The 13,341-nt window shown below is 44.3% G+C and overlaps 1 protein-coding gene across 3 annotated transcripts in view; it reads right to left on the reverse strand.

The window, feature by feature from the left end:
- Window positions 1–13,341, reverse strand: part of THSD4 (thrombospondin type 1 domain containing 4) — a 360,765-nt gene that overhangs the window by 302,912 nt on the left and 44,512 nt on the right. For all 3 annotated transcript variants that reach the window (XM_028706820.2, XM_028706824.2, XM_028706822.2), the window contains one exon: window positions 11,288–11,727. In XM_028706820.2, the coding sequence (XP_028562653.2) occupies window positions 11,288–11,727 (440 nt within the window). The remainder of the gene's footprint in view (window positions 1–11,287; window positions 11,728–13,341) is intronic.

The raw sequence follows: 13,341 nt of genomic DNA on the forward strand, positions 1-13,341 counted from the left end.
AAATAAGAAAACAACATGTTAGTGCCTCAAAAAACAATTTTTAAAGCTGCTCCAAGGATGGAGTGAGGCGTTTTCCGGATCACACTGGCATTATGCAATCAGTGCTACGTACAACAGGAATCTTGGCGATCCAGTTCTCTTCTGACTTAAATCTGGGTGAGAAACTTACCACATACACAGAGTGGAGGGTCCCAAGCTAACCAGAATTCTGTTAAGAAATCCCTTGTCTAACATTTTTGAGAGACTGAGTTTTGAAATGTAAGGCAATTTTTCCTCTGCCAGAAGATTTTAATGTTCCAATAAAGAATTGATTTGCTTAGCATACTTTCCCTTTTTTATGAGCGGTAGCCTCCTCAAATTTTAGTAGTTCTTTCCCTCTACAGTAGAAACTCCTAAAGGTCAAAAGAAAAGAAAAGTTCAATCACATGGTTTGTGCCCAGCTTCCTTGATTCGAGGTTTGTTGAAAAAACTCCCATGTGTGCATGTCCCAACCCCTGGATCCACTGCTATGTGGTAGTTGTGGTAGCACCACAACTGTGAGACTCCCCTCCCATGGAAGCTCGGCTGGTCCAATCTTGTTTAACTTTTCTGAGACATGTCAGGGTCTTGGTATCACACCCAGCTGATTCTCTGAGGCTTTATGCTGCTGCACTTATGTTTGAGATGTCTTTCCGGGCTTTTAATATAGCTAAATTTTAAAAAACATGGTTACTTTAGTGCCTCATCCCTGCATACCTGAAGGAGCATCTCCACCCCCATTGTTCAGCTCCGGGGTCCAGCTCCGAGGGCCTTCTGGCGATTCCCTCCCTGCGAGAAGTGAGGTTACAGGGAACCAGGTTACAGGGAACCAGGGCTTTCTCGGTAGTGGTGCCCTCCCTGTGGAACTCCCTCCTGTCAGATGTCAAGGAAATAAACAACTATCTGACTTTTAGAAGACATCTGAAGGCAGCCCTGTATGAGGAAGTTTTTAATGTTTCATGTTTTATTGTGTTTTTAATATTCTGTTGTGAGCCACCTAGAGTGGCCAGGGCAATCCAGTCAGATAGGTGGCATTTAAATATGAGGATGTTTTCATCAAACAAGCCATCTTAGTGAGGGGTCCAAGCTCACAATTAAGAATGAAAAACAGAGAAAATTGTTCTCAAAAGGTGCCAGCTAAGAATATTTATCACAGCTCAATGTGTCATGGTCCCTTTTCATGAGGAATCCCAACCTTTTAAATTCCAGAGAATAGCTGAAGCCAGCTTGCACAAATACTGCTTTGTGTTTCACACCAAGAGGTCTCACACTTTCATGGTCCCAGATGGGGAGCAGCATTTGTGAAAGCTGCTTGAGCAATTCTTCAGAACCTGAATTTGGGCTCAACCACCACTTTTGCTTGACCCATATTTTGATGGTTAGTATGTACCAGTATGCTGGTCCAAGAGCTTTTCTTGTTGTTCTGGGACTATGCAATCTTACCCCCTGAATCAGAGAGAGAGATTCAATTGCAATAATTCAATAAAAGCCACATTGTCACAATACCAAATTACAATTCAATTTAAAAAGCCGATTATTCAAATACCAAATTAAACCATTTTAGGTGACTTCCCATGTGCTGGATTTCAGGGTGCTAAATTCTTATTTCTTCCTGCTTCCATAATCTTGATTCATCCAATTACAACAGTTCTGATCTTGCTTCTTTGTTTAACAGCCACTGATTTCTTGACTTCCGTTCATGATTGCATATTTAATTAATTTTATTTCTCCAAGAGGAGTTTGTATCCTAAAAATTTCCTGTGTGATGTTTTGTTTCTTCATTCTTTGTGTTGTAATCCAGTCAAACACAGCATCTCTGCTTCCACTTTTTCGCTTTCTCTCTGCTCTGCTCTCAAGGGCTATAATTTCAGCTGCATCATTCGCCATCTTTGTTTATCAAAGACCATGAGGAAGACTGGCATCCTGCCATAGCCCCAGGCAGGTCTTCAACTTATCTTTCTCATCCAACACTCAGTCGCTAATGATCTGGCGTCCTGCCAGAGCTATGGTAGATCTTCAAAGACCATAGTCCTAACTGCGATTCAGTGGAAGATCGGTGCTTTAAATCATATCAACATTCTCACACAGTTCTGTTTTCGTAAAAATCCATAATTATTATCTTGTTCTTGTTAATTTCCTCTTGCCTTTTGTCAATCCATTAGCACTTGAGGTGGTTGCCGAACCGTTAAAGCAGCAAACATGGTATATATAAAGAAAGGGTAAAGGCTCCCCCCCCCAAAAAAAAAAATACCACACTTTGTTACGAAGAAAATCTTCTCTCCAGTTCAAAATGTTGCTGCTCAGTGGCTGATTTATCATTTATCAGTTTATCTTGTTCCATTAGTCCAGCATAAACCTGTGAATTAGATCCAATTCATCCTGATAAACAAGGAACCTCTGCCCATAATGGCTACGTTGGAGGGGTACTGATGAGCAAAGTGCTGTGCACTCAGTGCCTCCTGCCTCTTGGAGCGAGAGCCAGGTATCAGGGCCGGGGGGGGGGGGGGGGGAGCTTGCAAGGACCATTACACTCTAATCATCCTTGTTTATGCTCCACAAACGATCTCTGCTAATGTGGGAGCTGCCTCCATTATGGCAGAAAGCATCAGAAGCCATCCCCTGAATCAGATCTAATCAGATCTTAACAGATGTGCAGAAAATCCAAAGAGAGATTTAGCTCAGCCAAGCTTCAATTCAGCAGGTAAGAAACTGCCCCCTCAAAAACTATTAGAGCCCTGGTGGGAAGCTGGTTAACAACCAGATGAGTGAATAATAGCAAACAAACAGACAACCCACTCAGCAATCTTTGGAAAAGGCCCTGCTTATTTCTTCTTATTTTAGTTATTAATGCATTTTCTTCCTGGTTTAGAAGCAATGATAAAAGTTCCAATCCAGCTGCTGAAAGCTTGGCTAGCAGGGCCAGCTGAAACATTTCTGCAGTGTGGTACTCTGGAGCCTCCTGCTTCTCCCCATCATAGCCACTGATGGCTTCTAAAGGATCCTAGAACAATTGGAGATCTCAATAAATTTAATCCCCACATTCCCCTTCCCTCATTCATCTCCACTGCCTTCAGGAGACTCAAATAAAACACCTTTTATTGCCTTGATCAGTGTCTCTCCCTCCCAGATTTCCAGCAGAGTTCAAGCGTCTCATACTTTACTGCTTATCATTCTTTTTTTACAAGATGCTGCCTTCTGTAATTTCAGACATTTCCTTCTTTTAAAATCACGATTCAAAACATGCGTCACAATGAATAAAACTCCAAGACACTGCAGATTAGTTTTTGTTTTTTGTATTTTTAAGACTCTTGGTTGGAGTTGAGTTTAAGGTTCTCCATTACCTCAACCCAAGGGACGAATTTAGACTTTGCATTTAAAGTAGCATTTAAAATGGTTCTGTGTGTGTGTGTGTGTGTGTGTGTGTGAACAACACGGGCACTGGGCTTATGTTCACTAGTTTGATGCACATCATATGAACCTATTGACACTATCAAGATCAACTGCACAATCAGATTCTCAGGTCCCATGGGCCTTAAAAGGTTAAAAGGAGCACCTTGAATTGAGCCCCAAAGTAGAGCTCATTAAAAAAAAAAAGTCCCATTTTTAAAAAATCAAAGACAGGGTTCAGTTCAAAAAACAAATAAATGCTTCAGTAAAACAAGAGGATGCACATCGGCATAATGTCTTCTGTCACGGTGTCCCATTGTTCCAGAAGCGGTTTAGTCATGCTGTCCACATGACCCGGAAAGCTGTCTGTGGACAAACGCCGGCTTCCTCGGCCTGAAAGCAGAGGTGAGTGCCACATTCCATAGTCAAATTCAATTGGACTTAACCATCAAGGGGTCCTTTACCTTCACCTTTACCTGTGCTAAATGATATGCAAAGGTGCAAATGCAAATTCAGGTGAGGCTTTCTCAAGTTGGCCAGTGAAACCAGGGTTCAATCCCCACTCAGCCATGAAGCTGAATGGGTGGCCCTGGGCCAGTCACTGCCTTTCTGCCTAACCTACCTCACAGGGTAGTTGTGGGGATTGAATGAGGAGGGGGAGAACCATGTAAGCCACCTTGAGTTCCTTGGAGTAAGAAAGGCGGGATATAAATGCAAAGAAGAAAGAGAGGAGGAGGAGGAGGAGGAGGAGGAGGAGGAGGAGGAGGAGAAGAAGAAGAAGAAGAAGAAGAAGAAGAAGAAGAAGAAGAAGAAGAAGAAGAAGAACTACTGTAGGGGCAACAGGACACTTTTACACATATGGTGGGACTGTGATGTGGTAAAGTGGTTGCGGTCTTGGGTATCTAATATATCAGATATCATTTCCCAGCAACTATTACCTGATTCCTTGGTAGTGCTGTCACTTACTGAAACCACCCCCCTCCATGCACCATAAACATTTGGAGGTTGCTCAGAGCTGGGGAACCACAGAGGTGACCCTCTAAATAACACTGGTGGTCAAGGGTATGGGAAGTTGCCCTTTCTGAACATCCAACATGCCACTACAGAATCATAACAGGCACAGCCAAACTGGATAAATTTGTCAAAATTTGGTTTCCCCTTGTAAGCTTTATTAATAAGGTCCAATGCAAATTATGGTTGTCTCCAGCAAAACACACCTCCAAATGGAGTGCCTACTTCATAGAAGGGCTGAAAAAGTCCAGTTCTTACTGTATTATAGCTGGCATTGTTTCTTTTTACAATCTTTGTTTGCAATCACAGATCCTGTGTTTCGTGTTATACCATTTTTGTTTCTGGTTGTTTTTTTAAAAAAAGTTTCTTTTTTTAAAAAAAAGAGAGAGAAATGAGTTCTATAAATTAAATAGAAACAGATCTTAAGCAGAAACAGAATTAAATAGAGATGCAGGTAATCTGGTAGCCTCTCTGCCTGCTTAGTCTGCTGTTCAGGTGCTGAGCAGATAAGCCACTTCAAGGCCCCTCCTGATTTCTCTTCTTAGGGTCCTTTATCTTTCAGCTGGACGCAACCCATCTAGCCGCCAAACAGAGGAACATCCCCTGTGAAGAAGGGCCACATGGTCATCCGACCCGGCCCTTGGCCAGTGTGAGGTGGCAGCTGCTGGAGAGAGCAGCCTCAGGCGCCACAAGACCCGCCCTGCACCCACCCCAGCCAGCCTGCTGCCTCGGGTGCAGGAGAGGACATTGTCCCATCTCCAGTTTCTAAATTGTTTCATTTTATTGAAATCAAGCCTAAAACAAAATCATCAAATAAAGCAGCTATGAAATATCGAAGCAGACACAAAGAGGTCAGAGACGTCAGTAATACATTCCAGACGTTTGGTATAATAGAAACTATAGCTATAACTATAAAAATAAAAACTTATTAATAAATAGAAACTTATTTTCTAGGGGGGTGAGCTGCATTTCCAACAAACCTTAGTTTGTGAAGCCCTACAAATATTCCTATTGTATTGTATTGGGGGTGTGTGTGATTTGTTATGTTCCATATTATTAACGTAAACAATAAAATCAAACCAAACAGAAAGAAACTTGTCCCTACTTTTTTGACCTCTAGAGATTCTCAGTTTACATGTCTATTTCCTAGTAAGGCTGCTTCCCATATCTTCGCGTAACAGTAGGGAATATCCATAGCTGTCAACTTTTCACTTTTCTTGCGAGGAATCCTATTCAGAATAAGGGAATTTCCGTTTAAAAAAGGAAAACATTGACAACTATGGGGAATATCTGCTCCAGCTAGATCCCTCCAAAATCTGGCTATCATGACTCTGACCACAATGTACATATCGATAATCAACTCCTTACAGCCTTATCATTTATCATTCTCATCAAACACGCTTTTCCAGTGCTGAAGCAACTACAAATTTCTCCTGTCCTCTTTTAAAGTTGGTGACCATCCCTGCCTGCTGTGTGAGGGAGTTTCATAGCTGAAGTATGCGCTGTACCAAGAAGTCCTTTCTTTTATCTGTCCTGAAGACTCATTTTCTGTCTGTGGAAAGGGAAGGTGCCATCTTGTTCCTCTGGCAGCAAAATGTCCTGGGCCAGCCCTGCCATGACTCAACCCCCGAGTTGGCTGGTATCCTTCTCCACTTTTTGTTTTTTTCTCAGCATTCTCTAAAAATAAATCCACTGTCCGTTGCTCGGCCATTGCTCTAGTCTAGTTGATACATGGAGGGTTACTTTAATTGGGGGCGGGTTTGGGGCTGTCCAAGTGCTGTGCACCCACTGTGTGCTGAGCTGAGGGGGTGCCATCTCAAAGCCCTGTAGGCAAGTTGCCGGGCTTTGGAAAGGTGGCTTGTGGCTCTGACAGGATTCCAGAGTCCTCCTTCGCTTTCCCAGCTTTGAGAAGGAGGGGGAAAGGCTCTACAACCCTGCCAGAGCCTTCAGGCCTCCTTCCCAAAGCCAGGTGCCTCCTCCCCCATCTTTGGGAAGTCAACTTGAGGGTTGGGGGGACCCAAATTTTGGCCTCACACAGGGTGCCACAGCACCCAAGTCCACCCCTGTTGTAATGAAATCTGGCAAACAGCTGGTGCTTGCAGGGTGATGCTGGAAGAGTGCAAAGCCATCTTCTCACACAGGGAAAAAAAGAGTGTGATCTGAACAGCCAGGTGAATTTATTGCCTCATCTGAAGCAAAGCTGGCCATATATCACCTTTCAGTAGCATATCACTGCCACCAGGTGTACAGATTAACATTCCAAGAGTTCCCATTTCACTGTGATGCTCTTAAAGCAAATGAAGTCTTTAAGGTTCAAATGCAACCCATTCTAAACAGACAGCCAACAAGGGGAACACCTCTGGCAAACTGAAAGGAAGAATTTTAAAAACATGTATTTAACATTGCACTGCTACAATTTCATTGCTTATTTTGCTATCTAAATGCCCGTGCATAATGTCTTACCTGAAGCTCAATCCAAATGAGACTGAGGCACTGTTAGTGGGAGGTGGCCCACTCTTGATGGGGTGGCACCCTCTGAAGGAGCAGGTATGCAGTTTGGGGGTAATTTTGGATTAATCTTTCTCTTTTTTAAAAAAGTGTTTTTATTGAGTTTTGTGACAACACATAAACACTCAAAACGTAAACAAAAACAAAAGAAAAACAAACTAAAAAGAAAACACACACAAAAAGAAATTACAAACATATAACCATAAATCCCAAAGTTCTTACAAACGAACTTATGTTGTCTTCTTTTCTACTCCCAATTCTTATTCTGTTCTTATAGACTTCCTTCCTTCTCAATGCAGTTCTGATTTTCCTTTCTTGGTAAACTGCTTCCTTCTCTTTTCATCATTGCTATCTTTTTCCATATAATATGCCTGTAACCCTTATTTTGTTTTGCAAAAATTACTCAAAGCAAGTCCAGGTTTTTATTTGAGGACACTGTTTTTTTAAGATACGCTTTATACATTCCCCTCTCTTTTTGGGATTTTAACTTGGACTGTCCCCTAACTGTGTCATTTTCACCAGTTCGAGACAATTGAATAATTTATCCTGCCACTCTTTTTTAGTTGGTATTATATCACTTTTCCAAATTTTGGCAATTAATATTTTTTGCTACCGTGGTTGCATATAAGAATATTTTCTTATTTTCATTTATGATATCTGATTCTAGTATGCCCAATAAAAAGGCTTCTGGTCTCTTTACAAAATTTTGTTTAAATATTGGGTTCATCTGTCTCTTGAGGCTCAGGGGGTCTTGGTGGTGCAGAGTGGCACCTGGTCTGGGCAGAAACAACCTTTTGTTGTCTACACTCCCCACTGAATTTGGCAAAATGTCCCTCCCTCATTTGGCTGCCTGCAAACAGGATGCAGAATTTCACAGCAACATGTTCACTCGGCACTACCTGCTTGTTTTCACTAAATTGGAATTTGGGTTTTAGTTGCCTAGTAACACATTTTCATGCCCTCACAACAGACATATTGACAGAGAGAGAGAGAGAGAGAGAGAGAGAGAGAGAGAGAGAGAGAGCGCAATGCCTGGCCTCTGTTACAAGCTGCAACCAGGAGAAATTTCTTGAGATGTTATGGCATGGAGAAAGTAGATAAAGAAAAGTTCTTCTTTCTCTCCCATAATGCTAGAATTCATGGACATCCAGTGAAGCTGAATGTTGGAAGACTTGGGACAAATAAAAGAAAGCCCTTCTTCATGCAGCGCATAGTTAAACTACGGCCCACCCTCCCCCAGGAGGCAGCGATGGCCACCAACCTGGATGGCTTTAAATACGACTGGACAGATTCATGGAGGAAAGGGCTATCAATGGCCATTCACCATAATGGCTCTGCTCTGCCTCCAGAGCCAGGGCAGCCCTGCTTCTGAATGCCAGGTCCTGGAAACCACAGGAGGGGAGGGGGCTCTTGTGCTTGGGTCCTGCTTACGGACTTCCAGGCATCTATCTGGTTGGCCACTGTGAGAACAGGGTGCTGGTCTAGATGGGTCACTGGAATGATCCAGAAGGCTTTTCTTGCCTTCTCGTGGATAAAGCAGCTAAACACAGTTTCTTCCTCCTCTACTGGCACCAAGAGATGGGAAACTTCACTGTAGCAATGTGAGAGGTTGATGGTTTCTTTGTACAAATGCTTCCTCTGACCATTTCCTCCCCTCCCCTTTCCACATATAAAAATAGCTTTGAGAAACTATTACACCCGCTGCTGCCCCATTAATATTTTGACAAAATTGCGGGCAAGGTCAGTGTTTTTGATTATTGGGGGGAGACGTAATTCCTTTCAACTCACACTGTTTGTTTAAGGCTAGGCTACCCACCCACCTCTTTGTCCTCTCATAAATCTAATTGACAATTACATTTTCCCCCTCAGCAAAAGAAAGTGTATAAAGGGTTTGATTCAGACCAGAGCCCACACCAACCTCCATCAGTGGAAAAAAAGACTTGGAGTTCCCATAATTAACCAAAAGTCAATGTACGAGCATCAATGGTTTCTTGCTAAGCAAAGGCCAACAGGAGGTCAAGCTTTTCTTGATGATACCCATTCCAATTCAGGATCTTCCCAAAAATTGCATTTCCAGAGTCAGAGATACAATTCGTGGTGGGCTCAGCTCAAGTCCTCAAGTCAATATGATGTGAGACAAGCATTACAACTGCAGAAGTTCTTCATTAGCTCAGATTTTAATCTAACCCAGAAAGGAATTTGTGGGGAGGCCTCCCACACTGCCAACCTGCCTCAAAATCCCCTTTTAGCAACACACTCCTCTTTCTTGATGCTCTGTCAGTGGTGAAAATGTGGGAGGTTTCTCTTCCTCCATCCCTTGCTATGAGCCATGAAGCTCACTGGGTGACTTTGGGTCAGTTCTCAGTTTAAGCTACCTCACAGGGCTGTTACGACAATTGCATGGGAGGGGGGAACCACATCAACCTTGAGTCCCCTGAAACACTCAGACTGAAAATTTCCCTGATCAAGCCGAGGAGAAACAGGCAAAATGTTCCTCTCAGAATAAGCACTTATAAATGAATTTTGATACCTCCTTTGAAGGAAGAATGGTTATGGGGGCTTTAGCTCATCAACATCCAGAGAGGACCCGGTCAGCTACCCCTGGTATAGATGAACAGATGAAATTACAAAGCCAGGGAAAATAACAACAGCCACACAACTTCAACTGGCACTGAAATTACATCAAAGCAAGCACAAAGAAAGCTTCCCTGAGCAGAATATTCCACAGAATGTGAGGTACCACCAAGAAGTCCCGTGTTCACAGGAGCCACCCACTGTACTTTTGAAGATGGAAACCACCTGAAAACCACCGTCTTAATCTACAGACAGACATGTGTGGACTGTGGAGATCATCTTTATCTACAAATAGAGACAGTGGAGGTTTGTGGGGTTGTCAATGGGACGAATAAGGCAGAAGGCCCAACAGTAGGTGGAGCCAGAGCAAACAACTCTAATCCACTATAAAGCAGAGCCAACTAATCCTGTCTTCCCCTGCTCAGTTCTACAAAGGTAGCACAGAAGGCTGCATTATACAGACCATGGGCCCATCTAGCTCAGTCTTGTCTATATGGCTTGGCAGCAACTCTCCAGTTGCTGGAGAGGTCTCTCTCCCGACCCCACCTGGAGGTGCTGGAGTTTGAACCTGGGACCTTCTGCCTGCAAGACTGATGCTCTAACCCTGAGCCATGGCCCTTCCAACACTGAGGCTGAGGAAGAGCAGGCTGACAGCCAGGATCACCTCTTGGACTGGTTATAAGGAAGGAGTCAGGCAGATGGTTGGAGACACACTGAGCTTGGTGGGGCCATGCCCCCTCAGCCCCAGTGGACCAGCCCCTCCCTCGTGCCAAGTAGTGAAGGGCTTTGGAAATCAGAAGCAGCACTCACAGAGCTCCTGGCCTGAGACTCCCTCAGAGCCCATCACTCGATTGCATTTGTTAGTCTGTTTCCTGGTGAACTGCCTAGCAGCAGCTTGAAGACATTTCCACTTGTCTCCAAGTGGTACAAATGTTTTATTTTGCATCTTTGAAGGATTTCCACAGCTCTCCAAGGTTGTTTGGTTTGGAGTCTGTCCCATTTCATCTTGAACTACGTTCTCCAGAATGAGTTAATCTCAGTCACAAATCTTTATCCCAACCTTACTGTTTCATAGATGTCTGACATTAGTCGGCGAGGGGGTGGGTATCCCAAAAGCTTTCCATCAGTACAAAGCATTATTGTATTGGAATCACTTCAGATCTTTAAGCATTCCCCATTGCCAGCTCATTCTGCAGGCTTTGCCATTCGTCCTTCTAACCAGCTACAGAAGATGCCCCTTCCCTTGCATTCCACATTTGACCTCTGGAGCCCATGCAAAAATTCAGAAAACAGATTAGGCTTATCACACTCAGCCACTTCATTTAAAATTTTATCTTCCATTCCCCCATAGATCTGCATATTGATGTATATTTAAAGCAGGGAATTATCAGCAATGTCAGGAAAATGTGTCCATTTTGCGTGGACACACCTTTTCCTAGACTGTCAGACTCATAGTGTTGTAAACTGCTGAAGAGCAGGTAATAAGTTTATCAGTAAAGTAAATCATCATCAACGACAACAACAACAACAACTAGTACAGTGGTACCTTGGGTTAAGAACTTAATTCATTCCGGAGGTCGGTTCTTAACCTGAAACTGTTCTTAACCTGAAGAACCACTTTAGCTAATGGGGCCTCCTATTAGCTGCCGCACCGCCGAGGTACTGTTTCTGGGTTAGCGGAGTCTGTAACCTGAAGCGTCTGTAACCTGAGGTACCACTGTAATAGTACCAGTTATCATTATGATAAAGGTATTATTGCAACCTCCTCCTCCCCCCCTCGCCATCCTACCTTCTTTCGGCTTTGGGGCTGCGCCTCTGGGACTGTGAGGGCCGGCGGCCTCTCAAGGCTCCCCTGCTCAAGTGGCTGACATTGCGCCCTTCGGAGGAGGCTCTGGCCTGGAGTCCTGCTCGCAGCCCACCTTCGTTCCGGTGAAGAGGCACCGACGTGCGGATGGCAGAGATGATGTGCCCAGAGAAGGGACTGAGCACGTCTTCGTGTCGGTGCAGAGGCTGGTGGGCAAGAGTCCTTTCAGAGGTCGGGAACTGCCCAGGCCTGCGGTGGCTCCTCTCGTAATAGTACCCTGGGAGGCAGGGCCTCGTCTGCTCCATCACGCCGCCACTGCAGCTTCGGGAGCAGGCTGACCAGGGCCCCCAGCTGCCCCATGCCCCCGGGGCTCCTGCGCTGTCGTCTTCCGTGGCAGCACTTTGCTCTCCTATCCTCTGTGGAACCTAAGGACACCAGAGCAAACCAATTAGCAAGAAAGAAACCCCCAGGGTGGCCGGTGCAGCTTTGGAGACCAGCCACTTCACTCCACCACCTCTGAAAGCCGTGCTGCACATCCTTGCGTTTGAGCAGAAACTGCCCTTTGCGCTTGGGGATCCGAGGACACCGTGGCTGAAGGCAACATCTGCAGCACTTTCAAGGCAGCGCTATACCTCTTCCCCCAAAGAGTCCTGGGAGCTGTTGTTTTTGTTAAGGGTGCTGAAAGTTGCTAGTAGGCCCCTAATTCCCCTCGCTAGAGCTACAGTTTCAGAGCGGTTTAACCATCAGTCCCTCTTCCCAGGGAACTCTGGGAATTGTAGTTCTGTGAGGGGACTTACATTCTCAACAACAAACAACAGTTCCCAAGGTGCTTGCAGGGGGGAGCCATGAGTGCTACATTTTTATAAGAGTATTTGACATGTATGGTGTGGTCTCTGTATTCAAGTGACTTCTACGTCTGCCCAGCGCCGTGTCTGAACCTGTCAGCCAGGCTCTGCCCACGGTGTCAATCTCCACACCTGCTGACTGGGCCTGAGGAGAATAGGGTGGAGTTCTTTTCCTCCTTCACCCCTGAAATTATTTTTACAAAATAGCACACATATCTATGTGTATATCTAGTTCTCCCCAAAGTAAGTGTACATTGTACATTGTGTGAGAGTCCCTGTGAGTTTGTGGGATTACAACGGCCCCAGACCCTCTTTTCCCTGAAATTTACTTACATTTCTTTTCTTGAAATAACCAGCTATATTATGTCCATTACACATGTAATCTCCATTCCCTTGGTTCTATCTCCCCCGCCCCCACATAAAAGATTCCTATATGTGGGCTTCATTTTACAGTGGAAAGGAGAGTCTTCTGAGGAAGATAGGACTTGGATTGTATCCTGCAGGGCTGTTAGTATGTCCCAAAAAGAAAAGGAAAAGTACTTGCAGTAGTACTGAATCCATTGTGTCCTGGAAACCCCAGATCCTACCTGCAACCCACCCCTCCCTCGACCAGGTTGAGAAGGCTGGAGCAATCAATTGTTGGGGTTTAACTGCAGAAAGACGCAGCAAGACGTAGCAGAACTTTCCACCTGTGACCCTCAGCAACAGGTACACAGAGGCATTCTTTAAGCAAGCAATCCATCCCCTCAATTCTACACCACCTCTTCTTCATTGGTAATGTAGGCAGAATTATTTTTATGAAATATACACCAAAGTATTATGAAATATTCCCAAGGCGAAGCACTCAGGAATGAATGAGCTTCAAAATTATGGAAAAGAAGCATTGGCAAAGCAGAATGGGCGCAATAATTTGCAGAAAAATTAAGAAAGCAAGGTGGCATCTGAAACTACGTCCCTAAATGGGAATTTGTCCAAAGTGTCTGGCAGTGCCCTAGACACACAACTTCACCTCCATGTATCTCCATTCCTATGGATGCATAGGAAGGAGTAAGTCACAATGGTCTCAGTGAGCCTAACTTCAGAGTAAATGAACATAGGATTCACCTAAAAGAACAGCATCAAATATCCGAGAGAATGCTCGTACAATATTTAGTCCTGTTCTGCTCTTCCATGTACAAATATGGGGCTTATTTT

The sequence above is a fragment of the Podarcis muralis genome, chromosome 14, assembly GCF_964188315.1.
Source record: "Podarcis muralis chromosome 14, rPodMur119.hap1.1, whole genome shotgun sequence".
Lineage (NCBI taxonomy): Eukaryota > Metazoa > Chordata > Lepidosauria > Squamata > Lacertidae > Podarcis > Podarcis muralis.